This window comes from Phyllostomus hastatus, unplaced genomic scaffold (genome assembly GCF_019186645.2).
Source record: "Phyllostomus hastatus isolate PE091 unplaced genomic scaffold, TTU_PhHast_1.1 phas_scaffold_200, whole genome shotgun sequence".
Classification (NCBI taxonomy): Eukaryota; Metazoa; Chordata; class Mammalia; order Chiroptera; family Phyllostomidae; genus Phyllostomus; species Phyllostomus hastatus.
In genome coordinates, this window is record NW_025334016.1 from 12,498,251 (window position 1) to 12,515,419 (window position 17,169).

At 47.6% G+C, this 17,169-nt stretch overlaps 1 protein-coding gene across 1 annotated transcript; it reads right to left on the bottom strand.

Annotated features, from left to right (window-relative positions):
• Positions 1-1,361: 1,361 nt before the first annotated feature.
• On the bottom strand, positions 1,362-13,925 carry LOC123832838 (synaptophysin). The gene is made up of 7 exons (XM_045860688.1): positions 13,815-13,925; positions 12,646-12,711; positions 11,351-11,475; positions 8,303-8,498; positions 7,467-7,658; positions 5,102-5,432; positions 1,362-2,975 (listed from the first exon to the last, which is right to left on the bottom strand). The coding sequence occupies exons 1-6, from the start codon at positions 13,848-13,850 to the stop codon at positions 5,106-5,108; spliced, it is 942 nt and encodes a 313-aa protein (XP_045716644.1). The 5' UTR covers positions 13,851-13,925; the 3' UTR covers positions 1,362-2,975; positions 5,102-5,105.
• Positions 13,926-17,169: the final 3,244 nt, after the last annotated feature.

Consider the following 17,169-nt stretch of genomic DNA (forward strand, 5'->3'; position numbering starts at 1 on the left):
CCGCAGCGCCCGCCCCTGGGCTTGTTGTCTCTGCCGGGCCAAGGCGCCCCCTGCCTAGAGGTGAAGGGCACGCAGTCCAGGAGTGCTGTGCGGGAGAGCTCCCCTCCTGCTCTACTGCCACGCACCCCAGATCCCCAAGGTGCCACGTGGCCTCTCACAGAACATTCTAGGGCTTGAGAACTCCGTAATGGAGGAAGGGCGACTTGGAAGTGGCGATCTGACTGCAAGGCGTGCTGCACTAGGGTACTTGTATTGGCGCTTTGTGTCCATTTATCTTGGATGCTTATGTGGGGGAGAGGTTAAAGCCCCTTCGGTCTCTTCTCCACCGGTGATGTTCTGAAGGACTCTTTATCCTGGATGAACGCTGCAAAAATGGTCCCCAATTCCATCACAGCTCTAGTTGGTAGTCCCTCACCTCCATCAGAGAGGTAGAACTTATACACCCCCACACATCCCACTCCCATTCCTTCAGAGCCAGGATTGAGATTTATGAGGAGGTTAAAGTCACTGGCTAGGTTACCATCTTCTCTTCCCCTCTCCCTCCCCATTCCAGTTGTCATGCCCCCTAAATCCTGAGATCTGATAAACTTCTTTCTCCTGCTCCCCTTTTTTTCTTAGTTAGATATCCTTTTCCCTGAGCTCAGTTCCAGAGCTGGAAGTCTCTCTTTCATGTTGTCAGGCCTTGCTGTGCCTTGGGGCGGGCAGGAAGGGGTCCCGGGCCCGCAGTCAGAACTCGGACGCCGGGTTGGGGTCTCTAATTAGGCGTGGCGGAGGCGGCGATCAGCCGATCCTTTCATCGCAGGCGCCAGGGATTTCCCTGCCCCCCTCCCACCCCATTACGCACATCCCAGACATTTACCACCTCTCCTTACTCTAGGGAGGAGCCTGGAGGGGTTAAAAACAATGAATGAATGAAATAACCAGTTACCCCAGCGCCCTACCTCCCGACCTTGCAGCCTACCGGGTCTCCCGGGTTTCCAGCTGGAAGGGAAGCAAAGGAATGAAGAGACAGCGGGGTCTGAAGAATACGAGTGGTGTTGGTAGAGGGAAGTCTCTCTGTGAAGTATGGGCTCCTATTCGAACTCCTTGAAGATTTGAGGACAGGGTGGAGAAGGTGTGTGGCTAAGGGAGCAGAAATAGAACTGAACTTTTGAAAGACAGGGCTTTCTGTGGTCAGTAGTGGAGCATTGGGCAGGGCTACCCAGAGCATGACTTAGGCTTCACTACTGTTAGAGGGGTCTCAAATGGTGAGATGACTTGAACAGTGTCCAGCAGGTCAGGGGCGGAGCTTCCCCTCACCTTGTCTCCTCTCTCCTTTTGTGTCCCCCCAAAGACATACTGAGAAGTTCCAGCCAGAGGCACTAGTTGGTTGAGGAGTTTATTTAGAGGAGGATAATTAATCATATTTGTTCTTCTTTTGGGAGGGAGTCTTCAAACAATACCGAAAGGCAAGGGAAAAGGTGGGGGTCTGGAGGGGAGGGGGAAGGGCCACAGCCAGACAAAATGGCAACACACAGTCACAGGCACTACCGACATCACAGACACAGCAGAAGGTGTAGGAGAGGGGCTCCAGACCGGGCCTCCAACCACCCCGGTACAGGTGGGATGTGGAGGGAGGGAGGAGGCAGGAGAAGAGGGGAGAGGGGTGGACTGGCCCCACAGGCCCATTGGCTCTGTTCTCTGATTACCTAGCAGTCCTGTGGTGGAGGTGGGCAAGGATATATGTGGTTGCTTCTCTCTGGATCCCACCCTTTACCCTCCATGCCATACCTCTCAGGTCTCCACAGGCCCCCTCAGTCCCTTGTCTTGGCCAGGGATATTCTCCCCACCACTTACAAAACCCATCCAGCAATCCCTAGCCACTGTCAAACCTGCCCACTTTAAAACATATTCTTGTCATTGCTCCATTGCGGAGTGGTTGGTCAGGCTGTCCCTTCGGAAACCACCAGGCATATTCCACTCTAAGCCCCGCCCCACCTAGAATCCTGACCAAGTTCTCACTCCAACAGCAGTCCATTACTTAATCACCCTTCCTGCCTGTCCGATTTAGAGTCAAACTCAATCTCCCAAATGTTCCAAGCAACACCCCTCCCATAGACTCTGGTCCCAATCCAAGACCTGCCCACTCTGGAGCTTCACCTACCGCCTGGTTCAAGCCCCACCCCTCTAGAACTCTCAGTGTTTTTCCAAACCCTGTCCCCAGGCCCCCAAGTCACATCCCTTCCATAGAACCAAGTCCTACTACAAGCCTTGATCACTTTGGGGCCCACCTGCTGCCTCACTCAAAGGTCTGATCTTTCTAGAATCTCACCCTCAGCCTCCTTCCAAGCTCCCCTCCAGAATGCTGTAGGGCACCCCTCTCCTTCTCCTTTAGATTATACTTCCAGTATGTCTGGAACCAAACTTCCTGCTTATTAGTCCCCTCCACCCCAGAGCTCCTCTCCAAGACCATCTTGGGTCCCAACCTCTCCAATCTCTGCCTTTCTCCCCCCTCCCACCCTACTTAGGGTTGAATTTTCTGTAATGGTCCTTGTTCAAACATTGCTGAAGAAATCAAGGCCAGAGTTGGGAGGAAGGATGGGAGAGAGGGGAGAGAGACTGAAGTCAAGCCTACCCTCCCCACATAGCCAAGGTCTGTCTCCTCCCTGTCCCTCTTTCAGAGTCCTCTCCAACTTCAGGGTACAGGGCCAGGGAACAGAGAGGGGCCAAGGGATGCAGGGAAAGGGCTAGGGGTAAGAGAGGGGCCCATTAAAGATTGAGCCCCTAATGCATGAGTGGAGTAGAGTGGGGACAGGGTATATATATATATATATATATATATATATATATATATATATATATATATATATAAAATCAAAGACAGTTAAGGGTCTCCTGGCTTGAGAGGTGGAGACCTGGGGTATAGAGGTGAGAAGGGGGGCAGGCCTTCTCCTGAGCTCTTGCCCACCCATGGGGTCCTCCTGGGTTCCACTGACCTGTGGAGACAAAAGACAAAGAAAGGAGAGGGGGTTCCAGACACAGGTGGCACCCTTAAGGAGGGGCTGGATTGCTATGTCTTCACTCTGGCTTTACCCTCTGCCTGACATGCCTTTTCTTCCTTTTCCCTTCACTCAGATTCCTCGAGTCAGTTCCTCCCAGCTGCCCCAACTGGGAAGATATATTTTTCCCCATTAGGCTAGGTACCAAAGAAATTATGGTCCTCACTCCCATAACCCAAAAAGTCTGTTAACAGAAACTGTTCTAGTCATTAGTTATAAACTATATTGAGACAAACGAAGATCCTCATCTTTGTGGAGCTTACACTGTAGCAGGGGAGACAGACTTAAGGTTATTATAAGTGAAATGGAAAAACAAAAAGTAGACAAGGGTGAGGAGATTAGGAGTGCCAGTAGTGAAGGAAGGTTGCTGTAGTAAGTAGGGTAGTCAGAGAAGACCACATAGAAGAAATGACTGGGGGTGAGGTGTGGGGATAGGGAAAGAGCATTCCTAGCAGGGGGTAGAGCCAGTGCAAAAGCCCTGGGGTGGGACCACGTTTAGTGTTTTTGAGGAACAGCAAGGAGGTCAGTGGGGCATGAGAGGAATGAGCAAGGGAGAGTGGTAGGAGGTGATATCAGAGAGTAGGTAATGGGATCACATAGGACTAGGTTGTGAGGACTTTAGCTTTGACTCTGGATGAGGTGTAAGTCATGGTGTAAGATTCTGAACAAAGAATTAAAAGTCTCATGTTGTTTCTATTATTTATTTCCTCAATAAATGTTTCTTAACATTGGTTTGCTCTAAGTGATGTGTGTACAGCATAAATAAGTCACGGTCACACCCCCTAGTCTAGCGTGAGAGACAGTCAATAAACATATAAATTGATAATTACAAACTGTGATAAAGAAAAGCACAAGATACTATGAGAGCGGTAAGAAAGGGGGACCTGTAAGGACCTGGCCAGGTGAGATTATCAGTGGGTGTGGTTGTGAAACTCCAGGAGGAAAGCAAGTATCAAGGCAAGGCACTAAAGTTGGATTGTGCCTGGCACATCAAGGTGGCTAGTGTGGCTGGAACAGTGCATGTGTGTTTGGGGAGGTGGCAGTAGTAGGAGGTGAGATGTCAGAGATGAGGGGAGGGGCTAGATTGTGTAGAGCCCGGTGAAGCCTTGGCTTTCAATCTGAGTGAGATGGGAGCCCTGGCAGAATTCTGAGCACAGGAGGAAGGTGGCCTGACTTAAGATTTAATGGTATCCTTCCCAATGCTGTAAACAGAACAGAATGGGAATGGGGGTAGAAACCTGTTAAGATGTTTGGGGGAGATGACAGTGAGAAGTGAGAAGGTTATAAATATATTTTGAAGGTGGGAACAACGGGAATTTTTGATGATTTAGATGTGGGATGCTTAATAAATTCCTCCCTGCCCTTTCCATTCTGGCCAAGTGCAAGAAGCTACCTCCACCCATGTGCAGCCACCTCCTTGCTTTTCTCACGCTATCCCCTAGCCTCTTCCCATTTTCCCCCATCATATGTGAGAGAAATCTCACTTTTAAGGTCGGGCAAGAAGGCCAGCAAGCCTTTCCAATGCCCCCGCCCCACCCTTTTTTTTCCTTCTTTGAAATTCCACACCACCTCCTCAGCCTCAAGAGTTGGGGGACAGGTGGCAGATAGATCGCCTCCTCCCGGACAGGCGAGCTTTTCGGATCTTTACGATCCTAGCCAGTTTACTCTCACCAGCCATTTGCATTATCAGGATTCATTAGCTTATCAATCACTTCTAAGACTACTTCCTCAGTCCTCCTGTACTCCCACCCTCCAGTGATTCTCCACTACACAAGTCCCTCTGCTATTGCCTCTTTTCATTGGTTGCTTTGCTGGTTTCTCTGTTCCGTTCCTTCCCTCCAAGCTACACTTCTACCTCTCCCATTGGCTCCTTATTCTGCCCATCTTCAAGAACCACTGTCTTGCAGCTGTGCTTCTGTATTGGCTCCTTCAAACTCCCACTCTCTTTTGTCTAGGCCAGCATCTCACGTGCCATTTACTACGGACTCTTATTGGTTCACTGACCCGCCCACCTTCTTTCAGGTACCCTTCTTGGCCGCACCGCCCGCCCGCCCGTCACTCACCAGACTACATCTGATTGGAGAAGGAGGTGGGCGCACCTTGAGGGCCATAGCCTTGCTGCCCGTAGTCGCCCTGAGGCCCATAGCCACCGCCACCGCCGCCGGCTGGCTGCCCGTAGTCAGGCTGGTAGCCTCCTTGGGGCCCGTAGGAGTCCTGGGGCCCATACCCACCAGGGCCCTGCCCATAGCCCGACTCGCCATAGGCGTCCCCAGGCGCCGGTTGCTTCTCGGGGGCGCCAGGAGGTGCACGTAGGAATGGGGCGGCCCAGCCTGTCTCCTTGAACACGAACCACAGGTTGCCGACCCAGAGCACCAGGTTCAGGAAGCCGAACACCTAAGGGGAGATAAAGCCCAGCTGTCGTCCCAAGCCCATTGCTTCTGCGGCCCCGGGAACATCGAGGCAACACGCGCTGGGCTCAGATCTGCGGGCTAAAGAAGGGTGGTGGTTTCTGAAATCCAAACGCCTGAGTTCCAGCGCATTAACATCAATGTGCAGAAAAACCACCTTGCGGGGGGAGGGGTAGGGCGTGTTAGAGTTCAGATTCCTGGGTTGTTGAAGAGCAGTATTATGTACATTTGTTTATATGTTTGTGCATTTATGTTACATATGCACATTTATACATGTATACAATATAATAAATCTAAATTTGTGATGTAGTGAAATATTAAGCATACACTTTGATTAAATATGTAATATACCACTAATAGATGTGTAATACACGTATATATGTGTAACTACAAATGTATAAAGTATATAAATATTGGGTTGGCCAAAATGTTTTTTCCATACAATGGCTCTAGTAGTGCTTAGTTGTCTTTAACTTCATTAGAAACAATTTTGTTAGATTGTATTGTGGCAGCTGTCATATCACCGTGCATTTAAAAGGCACTTATTGGTGAATTTTTATGTAGTCATACCCATTTTAATATGGAAGATGGAAGAAAAGCAACATTTTCAGCATATTAAGCTTTACTATTCCCAAGAAAGGTAAAAACGCAACTGAAACACACAAAAGATTTGTGCAATGTGTGGAGAAGGTGCTGTAACTGATTGAATATGTCAAAAGTGGTTTGTGTGTGAGAGACAACCAGTCAATATACTATTTTGCTGTGTATAATGTGCACCTCCATTTTTGTGCACATTATACTTGGGATTATACCCATGGCATGTAATCATCACACCCATGTGTAATGTGCATCCTTATTTCTCCCTGAAAAATTTTGGCAAAACACTGCACATTACACATGGCAAAATACTGTCTCTTACACATTGATGTTTCTCTCCCTCTCTGTTTTCCTTCCTTCCCCTCTCTCTAAAAATAAATAAAATCTTTTTAAAAAGTGGTTTGTGAAATTTCTTGGTACTATTGACATTTTGGCCAAATAATTCTTTGCTGTGGGGCTGTCTTATGCATTGGAAGATGTTTAGCAGCACCCCTGGCCTCTGCTCACTAGAAGCCAATAGCGGGAGATAGCCAACATACTCAGAATATCCAAATCAATAAACATTGGTGAAAATGAAAAAGTGTCTTATGGAAAAAACTAAATGGACATGTTGGCCAGCCCAATATATACTTTTATATTAAATGCATGTTGTACAATACAAAATGTGTTTTATAAAATAAAACAAAAATATAAAAAAATATATATAATGTATATAAAATAAACATATACAATATAATGCAATTTTGGGACAGGAAGTAAATATCTCCACTTTACAGTTGAAGATTTTCGGCCCACAGAGACTAAGTTGCCTAAGGTCTCAGAGCCAGCAAATGGCAGAGTTGGAATCTCAACATCTGTAATACTTGTATTTGACTTGCCATATGCCACGCCCTTTTCTAGGCACTCTGTATTATTAGCACACTAAGTATTCGACTTTGGAACAGGACCTATTCTTAGTTTGCAACTTACATGCTGGAACTGAGGCCTGAGAAGCTGAGTAACTAATTTCAGGTGACAAAACTTGTTAAGTAGCAGAGCTGGGATTTGACCTCACACAGACTCTGGCCAGTAGGGGGCGTCCAGTTGGGAAATATTTCAAGTTATTAATTTTGCGTGTAAGGAAACAGGATCCAGAGGGTACTGAGTTGCTGGAGAGTTTGACTAGGCTGGGGCTGGGATCCAGATCTCCAAAATCTAGTTGGACAGAAGATGTCATGTTCCCCTTTTGGGGACAGTTTGTGGTGTCACAGTAGTAGTTACAATTGCTATCTAATCCTTCTAGGCTTTGTTGTTGGTATGCCTTCTCTGGGGAGCCCTCTTGAATATCCTTTGAATTCTCTCATTCTGTCTCTCCACCACTCCCCAGATTTTAAGTGACCCATCTCGCCTCCCCAGCCAGCCTGGCCAGTTTCCCAGGGCTCACCACGGAGGTGTTGAGGCCAGAGGTCACAGGGTCTCTTATCTCCTTGCATGTATTCTCCTTCTGGAGGCAGCTAGGAATCTCCTTGATAATGGTCTCTGGGTCTGTGGCCATCTTCACATCCGACAGGCCCTTGGCCCATGCTGATGAGCTAACCAGCCACATGAAAGCAAACACAGCCGTGGCGAGGAAGTCCTAGGATGGGCAGGAGAGAGCAAAATGGCACTGTGAGTGGTCTGCTTCATGTTGGACTATGGGGCCTCCCTTAGGTTACAGGATTTCTTGGTAAAGGGGTCCCCCAGAAGAGGCTTGTCTCTCCCCTGCCTTTTCCCTAATACTCACTTGAAGATGGTCCTCCTAGCTTGGGCATGTGCATGAGACAGAGGATGTGGGTATGGGGGAATTCTGAGGGATGGTTGTTGAATCTGTGTCTTTCTACTTTCATCTGAATGTGGGAATATGTGTCATTTTATGTCTGGGATGAGGGTGTATGAGTACAGCTGTGTAGGAATCAGTGTGTCTGTGTGGCATGACAAGCATGACTGTCACAGTGAACCTCTGTGTGCTCCTTTCTTTAATTGAGACTGTGTGGTTGTGTGAGAGGTGGCAGGTTTCCTGGTGTAGGTCTGTCTGGGATTCTGTGTGGGCTATGAGTGTGTCTCTGTCACTCTGTGATTTGGTGTTCCTGATATTTATATCAGCAGCAGCAGCACTAACATGGGGTGGTGGCTGCTGGGGATGGGGCAGTCTGGGATTTGGTGTGACCTATGAACATGGCTGTCTCCTTGAGGCTCTGTGTCCCATGGGGCCCTTGCATACAAGTGGATGTGGGGGCTCACCAGCATGGGCCCTTTGTTGTTTTCTCGGTACTTGTTCTGCAGAAAGATGTAGGTGGCCAGAGCCCCCATGGAGTAGAGGAAGGCAAAGACTGCCACGGTGACAAAGAATTCCGCTGATGAGGAGTAGTCTCCCAGTAGGAAGACTTTGGAAGTGCCCCCTCTACAGTCGGGTGCATCAAAGTACACTTGGTGCAGCCTGCAGAGAGAGGTGGGTAGGTGTGGCCCAGACTTGAAGAACCCCTCCCCCCTTGCCCAGTCATGAGTCCCCCAGATTGACAAGGTCCCCAGAAGAGGAGGAAATAACCATCCACAGAGCACCTACTGTGTACCAGTCACATTTCACTGATTGCTTATAGCATGCTGTGAAAGAAGTTTTATTCATCCCTCACTCTAACACAGGCACCTTGGCCACTTGGTTATTTGTAGAACAAACCAGGCACCTTACCACCCCAGGATCTTTGCACTGGAATGCTCTCCTAGATATCTTTATGTTTTGCTTCCTTCATGTCCTTCAAGCTTTGCTCAACTGTCTCCTTTTCAGTGAGGCCTTCCCTGATCTTACTATTTAAAATTAAATTCAACTATTCCCACCCTGGCTCGGTTGGTTAGAGCATTATCCAGATACACCAAGGTTTTGAGTTCTCTCTGTCTCCCTTTCTCTCTTTCTCTCTCATCAATAAAATTTTTTAAAAAATTCAACAATTCCCTCCCAGCACTCCTTAGCCACCTTCCTTGATCCATTTTTTCACTGTAGTAGTGATAACCTCATTTGACATACCATTTTCCCTTGATTTTTGCTGCAATTACAAGAAGACAGGCCTTTGCCCTTATTTTGTTCACTGCTGTGTTTCTAGGGCCTGAAACAGTGTTGCCATATAGTAGGTGCTCAATAAATGTTTATTAAATAAAATGTACAGAGGCAGAAATGGAGGCTTGGTGAAGTGCATTAGCTTGCCTAAAGTCATATAGATGGTGAAAGAATGGTAGAGTTTGGGATCTGAACCCTGTGATTTCCCCCTACATCATACTGACTCTTTTCATACTACTTCAGGTCCCCAAGAAAAAGAAATGTATGCATAGCAGAGGAGAGCCCAGGAATTACAAAATAAGAAGAGACAGACTGACAGGAGGGTAGAAGGGATCCTGGAACAAGATGTATGTATTTGAGGGGAGGAGGGTCTGATTGTGTAGGGATGGGACTAAGGCTTTCCTTGTAATATTATGGAGGAGAGAGTCATAGGGGAAATATGTGTGGGGAGGACTGGGGTGGGGTCCCAGAACTCACCTCAGACTGGGGCACAGGATCCTGAGATTGAGCAAATGGTGCCAATACCCTTGTGTAGCAAAGGTCCCAAAGATTATACTTACTGATCCCCTATTATTTTGCATAAATGCCTCATTTAATGATCCTTCACCTGTAATTCTCTAAAGCAGGTATTATTATACCCACTTTACAGATGAACAGAGTCTCAGCAAGGTTAAGTTACTTGCTCAAGGTTGTACAGCTGTTAAATGTTGGAACTAGGAGTTGAATCTGGATTTGAGCTGCTGTGTTTCTAGTGTGCTGCATTGGGAGGGGAGTATCCAAGGGAGACTGAAAGGCCCTTGGTGGGTATTGGGACAGTGGTAGGTTGGTCAGGGGGACCCATGGCACAGACTTTATCCTGGGAGACTTGTGGGTAAAAGGTAAATCCTCAGGACCAGAGGTCCTAGGCATGGGAAGTGTGTGGGGGGGTGACCATATATTTTTGTGGTCTTCTGGATTCTCAAAGTGCCTGCTCTTAGCACTATCCCGCGCTGCCAATTCTCCCTCCCCATACTCTCTTCCCTGGCTTCTGTGAACTGGTGGATCCTTGGTTGTCCTTCTGCCTCTCAGGCCACACCTTCCCGGCACCTCCTTTTCTTCCAACCATTCCTCAGAGTCTTTGCTGGGCTTTCCTCTCTTCACTCTACCCTCTCACCCTGGGTAATCTCCTGAGCCTCCATTTACCCTTAGTGCTAATCTGCCTCAAATTTCCACCTCAATTAATGACCTCTTTCCTGAGTCCCTTGAACTTATTTATTTTCTTTATGTTAACAAACAATCATGGAGTGGTTATTGTGTGCCTGGCACTGTGTAATTCATTTAATATTCATCATAACCCTGTAATACTCCACTTTATAGATGGGTAAATTGTGACCTAGAGCAGTTATGTGATTTGTCCAAGTAGTGGAGGAGCCTCAGAAGTCTCTATTGAAATTGTGTCTGTGGGTCTCTGCCTCTCCACCAGCCAGGAAATAAATATCTCCTTAAGGGCAGGAAACTTGCCTGCCTCTGCTCACTCTCATGTACCTAGCACTGAGCACTGAGTATGAGCTCAGTAAATATCAGAGTTGTTTAGTTGGGTTTAATCATTCCTTATAGTTAAAGAGTACCCCCTCATTATTCTCTATCATAAAACTCTGCAGGATCCTTTCCTTGAATTTCTTCCAATCTTCAATTATCCTCTTTATTGATTAATTATTACAATGTTGGCTCCATGAGGGTAGGGAGCTTGGTCTGTTTTGTTCACTAGCACTTTGAGCAGTACAACAGATTCTCAAAAAAAAAAATGTGTATGGTTGAATGAATGGGAATTAAATAATGATACTGGCTAATATTAGTTGAGAACCTACTGTGTTAAGACTATATATACTTTTACTTTTGAACTTTGTTTATTGTCTGTCTCCTGCCCCCCCTTCACTAGAACATAGCTGGATGGCAAGAGCCTATGCATGTCTTTTTTTTTTAAGTGAAAGTTTATTAGTGAAGCAGTGGGACAGAGAGAAGACTACTCCACAGGTAGAGAAGCCTATGCTTGCCTTGTTCACTACATGTCCTAGATATCCAGAGTAGTGCCAGGCACAAGGTAGGTGCTCAGTGCATGCTCAGTGACCTGAATTGGTGTGGTCTCCTGGAGTAGGGGGTGGACAGGAGCCACTGGGGAGGAGGTATTGTCCAATCCCACCCCACCCCTTCCTCTCCCAGGTCTGTCAGGGTACCAAGGGTGGGCTAGGGTGAGAGCACACCTGAAGGGGTACTCGAATTCAACCTCGATGTTGAGGAGACTGTGGGTCTTGTTGGCACAATCCACGCTCAGCTGAAGCTCCCCACTGTAACTGCCACATGTGGCAAAGGCGAAGATGGCAAAGACCTTAGGCAGCAGGAATGGGGATGGCAGTGAGCCGGTGTGCATGTTGGGATGGGGGTGCCCTCCTCTGGACAGATCAGGGCCCAGCACAGGCAGCAGCAGATGGACCGGTCCCCACCCCCACCCCCTAATCAGGGCTCATCCTGCCCAAGGACAAGCTGATTACAGGGGTGTGGCTATCTCTTCCTGTCTTTCTTCTAGTGCCTCTGTCTGTACCTCTCAATGCTCTGACCCCCCTCTTCTCTCTCTTCTGTCTCAGTCTCCCTATTTCTATGTCTCTGTATTTCCATCTGTCTCTTTTTCTCTGTGTCTCTGTCTTTCTTGGTATCTCTCTCTTTATGTGTCTTTGTCTTTCTCAGATGCCTTTTTTGTCTTCTGTATCTTTGTTTCTCTGCCTCTGCCTCTCTAGTATCTCTCTGTGTCTCTTTCTCTTTTTTTCCCTTCTCACTGTGTGAATGTATGTCTCTCTATGTCTTTCTGTTTCTCAGTCCGTCTGTCTCTGTCTTCCTGCTGTCTCTCACTTGGTCTCTGTATGGTGCTCTCTCTGTCTTCCTTGTACTGCCCTTTCTCTGTGTATCAGTCTCCCTTTTTCTCCTTTCTTTGGGTGTCTCTTTTTCTGTCTCTTTCTCTCCCCATCCCCTTTTCATTTTCTGCCTCTCTTCTTGTGTTTATCTCTCTTTGCATCTCTGTTCTCTGTGCATCTGTGTCTGACTACCTTTTCTTTGTCTCTTTCTGTTTGTCTCCTCTCTGTCATATCTCTGTACTTCTTTTTTCTCGATATTTCCATCTCTATCTTCATCATTCACTGTCTCACATTCTCTCTCTCTTTTTCACTGTCTCGGGTTTTCTCTTGGCTTTGCATCTCTCCCGCAGCAACCGGCTGCAAGCTCCACCTCCCCTTCCTTTCTCTCACCTCGGGAGAAGAGGTAGGACGTCACAATCTTCCATTTCACAACAGGGGTACCCTTGGCCTTATGTGACGTCACTTCACAGCCCATCCATTCTCTGGCCCCAACCAAGCCCCTGGGACTTCACCCTGGAGTATAATTCCACCATCCTCTTCTACCCCCACTCCACTCATTCATTGCTTGCTTCTCACCCCAACTACACCCCTGCTCTTCCAGATCCCACTAGCTACCTTCCTCTCTCCCCAATGGCCCAGACCACACTCACCCATTGCAGCACCTTCAAAAAGCCGAGGGGCTCCTTGACCACCCGGAACTGACCCCCAGCCACCAGCTGAGGAGAGAAACGGTGGGGAGGGTATGGGGTTGTGGAGGATGGAGAGGGAGGTGAAGGGGGCCATCAGATGATGACCCCTGGGAATAGGGCATGTGACCTCTAGGAAGGAGTGAGGGCATTCGTTTGGAGAGGGGGTGAGAAGGAGAAAGTAACACTTTGGGCAAGTGTGGGTATAGCTTCCCTGAGAGAAGACGCTGGGGGTTCAGAACTGGTGGGGAGGTCTGGAGAAATGGTGAGGTGGCTGGCAGAGAGGGTCAGGAGTGAGGAAGATGGGGTTAAGTCAGGATGGGTTAGGGAATGAGAGAAGGTCTGAAATGGTAAAGGTGAGTCAGATGGAGAAAGGGATCTGGTGGAATGAGTGAGGAAGGAGTCGGGGTTCATTAGGATGAGGGAAGGGTCTGCAGCGGTAAAGGTGAGTCATATGGTGGTGATGGAAGGTAGTCTGAGGTGATGAGGATAGGGAGGGGTTGGTACTTGTTAAGGAAGGGTGAGGTTCTACTGCGTTGAAGAAGAGTGAGATGGCAGAGGGTCTAGGCTGATTAAGGTGGGGAAGGCTGGGACATGGCTTTACTGGATATGTGCTGGGGGAGGGGAGACTAGGGGTTTTGGAGAGGCAAAACCAGATCGACCCCCTTGGTCTGCTCTGGGGGAAGGAGTGGTTCTCCGCTAGGGTACCGTCTCTGTTTGGGAGGGGCAGCTGTCAGCCCTCTTCCCATCCCCCGCCCTCACACCTTATGTTGCTCTATTTCCTGGCTCATCCGAAGCACCCCTATCTTCCTTCCACTCTCCCCTTTCTCCCCCTTGTCTGTACCCTAGCCCCAAGACTCCCTCTTCCTCCCTTCCTGGAGGCCTGTAAAAGAACCGGGCTTGTGACAGCCCCCGCTGCGGCAGTGAGGACAGCCCTCGCTGCGGCAAAGGGCGCACTCCTTCTTCACCTCCCTCTTCCTCCCCTCGTCTGCCGCAGACCCCCGGCCCAGTGTCGGGGGCCGGATGTCCGTGGCCAGGACCCTGGTCACCACCTCTGTGTCAGCGGATCAGCTGCTCCCTGGGCGGGGAGGCCAGGCAGCCGCGGGCTCTGTCCGCGGTGCTGGATCGCGTACCTGATTCACCACGTCCATGTCGGCCAGCAGCAGCATCAGCAATGCGGGGGGCGGGAGGAGCCTGCTTGCAAGGGCGAGTGCGGCGGAGGGAGGGGTGCGATCGTCAGAACAGCCGAGACAGCCGCAGCTCCTCCTTCAGCGCCCCCACCTCATTGGCCACTTGCGCCTGCGCACCGCGGCTGTGCCTAAGTCACTGGCGGCCATTCTAACCCCGAAACTGGAACCCTGAGAACGTTCAAAGAAAATCTACCTCTCTGAAAACACAGGTGGAAGTCTGGGGAGGGGGGACCGTTCAGTTCAGTTCTACAGTATGACATTTTGCCAGGCCCTTTACTGAGTTTGTTGAATGTATTCACTCATTTAACCTTTACAACAGCCCTATGTGGTAGAGACTATTAGCTCCATTTTTACAGATGAGAAAAACAAGCCCCAGAGAGGTTAAGTGACTTGCACAAGGTCTCCCAGCTAGTAACTGGCAGTGCCCCAAATCTCTGCAATTTAAACATAGTTCAATGTCTTGAGGGTTTCTTCTCATCTGTATTTTAAGCACATCATATAATGCCTCCCACTTCCAACCATCTTCCCTGTTTCTCTCTCTTAGGTCAAATTCTTGCCTACTTTAACACTACACTTTACATCCTGTTTATTCCTCAGCCCGCTCTTAATTGGACTGCACCTCCTGCATACCACTAAAACTAGGCCCACCAAAGTCAATGGTGAGTGCCATGCAATAAAATCCAATGCACAGATACAGCTGGAATTTAAGATGCTCAAAATCACTCACTCATACTAAAAGAAATGGCTATAGAAACTACTCAAATATTGTTTCTCATCTTTGAGGATGGTGAATATGAAAAAGTTTGTTAATGCTCAGTATTGGCTGGTTGCCCAGAAACAGACATTCTCATAAGTTGCCCATGGAAGTTAAATTGGTATAACCTCTGTAGAGGACAATTTGGGAAAATCTAGCAAACTTACAAATCCATTTAGTGTTTGGCTTACCATTTACACTTATAGGAATTTATCTTACAGATAAATTCATACATGTGCTAAAAGATGTATGTGTTAAGATGATACACTGCAGCACTGTTTATAATAAGAAAGAGTGGACACTCCCTAAGTACTCATTACTGGTGACCTGTTTCAATAAACTCTTATACAGCTATACAAAATGGAGTATGCAACTGTCATTAATAGTATGGAGATATGGAATGATCACGAAGATATTTAGTTAAGACATGCAAGATGCCAAACTGTGAGGATTGGGTACAAAGAGAAGGGAGGATTATATCATAATTATAGAGAGAATAACATCTTAAATTGTGGCTGTTTTTGTCAAGCACTGTTTTAAGAGCTTCACTCATATCACTCATTAAATCCTCACAGCGACCCTATGAGAAAGGTACTACTACTATTTTCGTTTTACAGGTGAAGAAACTAAAATACAGAGAGGGGAAAGAATTTTCCAAGGTCACATAGTTGGTAAGTGGTGAAACTAAGATTTGAATCCAGGAATTCTGGCTCCAGCATCTGTTACTCTTAGCCACTTACTTATCAGTACAGCACATCTTATACATGCATAAAAGCTATCTGGTAACACTGGTTGCCTCTAGAAGGGAGGGAAACTTTTCATTGTATACTCCTTTGTACCTTTGGAATTGTGAATCATCTGAATGTATACCTATTTTTTAAAACACACACTCAAATTTATACAAATATGTAATGGATACTTCTCAGTTATTGTATTATTGGGGGATGAACATAGGTCTTGACATTCAATTGATTAAATTTAAATGTCACCTCTAATATTTATTCTGTATGACTTTGGACTTATAAGATGGTTTAAAACAGTACCTATAAGGTTGTTGCACTGATTACACAAGATAATCACTGTAATGCATTTAGCACAGGGCCAAATAAATGGTTCATTTTACCTCCTACACATCTCTGGAATCCACTCACTCCTCACCATCTCCTCTGCCACCTCCCCTGGCTAAGGCGACCATTGTTCCTGCTAATTTTAGCATCTCCAGTCTCTTTCCTTTCCCTTCTGTTTCAGCACAGCAAACAGATCATCTATTTAAAATACAAAGTTAACTATGTCACTACCTTTCTCAAATCCTTCCCATGGCTCCCCACTGCTTTTAGGAAAAGTCCCAGGGTTTGTAGCCTGGCATTGAAAGGCTCTGCATCATCTGGCCTCAGATAGCCTCTCTCACCTCATTCTGTAACAGTCTTCTTTCATTCTCTACATCCTGACCATGACTTGCTGTTCCCACAATACACCAGCCCAACCACTCTAAGCCTTTGTTTCAAGGTCTAGTGCAACTCTGTATTCTGAGTCCCGGTCTCCAGTTCTGACTTTCTTCAAATTTCAGTACTGGCTCAATTGACAAAAATTATACAAATGAGAAACCTTTGCTCTGAGATCTGGGCGGGGTGGGGGGAGATCCTAGGTCACACCCTTCCCAGTGGTGGCCCTATCCCATGCCACTCTCAGCACTGCCTTCAGTTTTTTTGAGAGGGGCTGACTACCACTTTGGACAAGTCATGTCACATGTCTAAGCCAGCTCAGTTTGCTCTGAGGGAAACTCAGAACAGTGCCTGGCACAAAGTAAATGCTGGGTAAACAGTCACTGAATGAATGAGATCTCAAATGCTGGCAGTGACTAAAGATAGGGCAAGAAGCAGAAAAAGAAGGCCCTGAGATCTATGTAGGAAGACAGTGGGTTACTCTTTGCTGGTCTCAGAAAAGCTAAATGAGCCCTAAGAGGGTTCTCCCAGATTGGGAGCCCCATCCTTTGCTGTCACCCATGTCTTTTGCCAATGGATTTAAATTTTCTTTTTCTCAGGCAGGATGTGGGAAGTGGGATAAAGGATGATCACAATTTAGCTCTCCTGAAATTCCCGATGCCATCAGAGGACCCTTCTGCCTGATACATCACCTCCCAGGCTAATTCTAATCTCCAGGCTTTTCTACTAGCAGAACTCTCCTCTGGTTTATCCTTTCCTTTTCATCTGTGTGTCCTTCCTCAGTCTGACGTGACTGACCTGTTGTGGGATCTCTGACTTTACTGCATTCCTTACCCAAGCCCCCTCTGTTGTCTTTCCTCCATCTCTGTCCAGGGCTGTCCCCCTCCCCCACCACCTCCACTCTGTCTCCAGCTTTTTTTGGGCTACTGTCTCTTCCTCCTCCCCCTCCCTCCGTCACTGACGCTGAATAATCAGACCTAGCTGTCCTGGTTTCCGGAAATACCCGTGTGTGGGCAGTGACTTGGTGCTGAAGCGGGGATGGATTGATGGGGGCTGCTGGGCAGCCTTAGGCTTAGAGTGCAAAGACATCAAAATCCAAGCG

Excerpts from the sequence above, each read along its gene's own strand:
- LOC123832838 (XM_045860688.1), bottom strand. The coding sequence starts at position 13,850 with ATGCTGCTGCTGGCCGACATGGACGTGGTGAATCAG. Across the intron at positions 11,476-12,645 it reads TTTTGAAGGTGCTGCAATGG|GTCTTTGCCATCTTCGCCTT; the intron begins GTGAGTGTGGTC and ends CTGCTGCCTAAG. Across the intron at positions 8,499-11,350 it reads GAATTCGAGTACCCCTTCAG|GCTGCACCAAGTGTACTTTG; the intron begins GTGTGCTCTCAC and ends CTCTCTCTGCAG.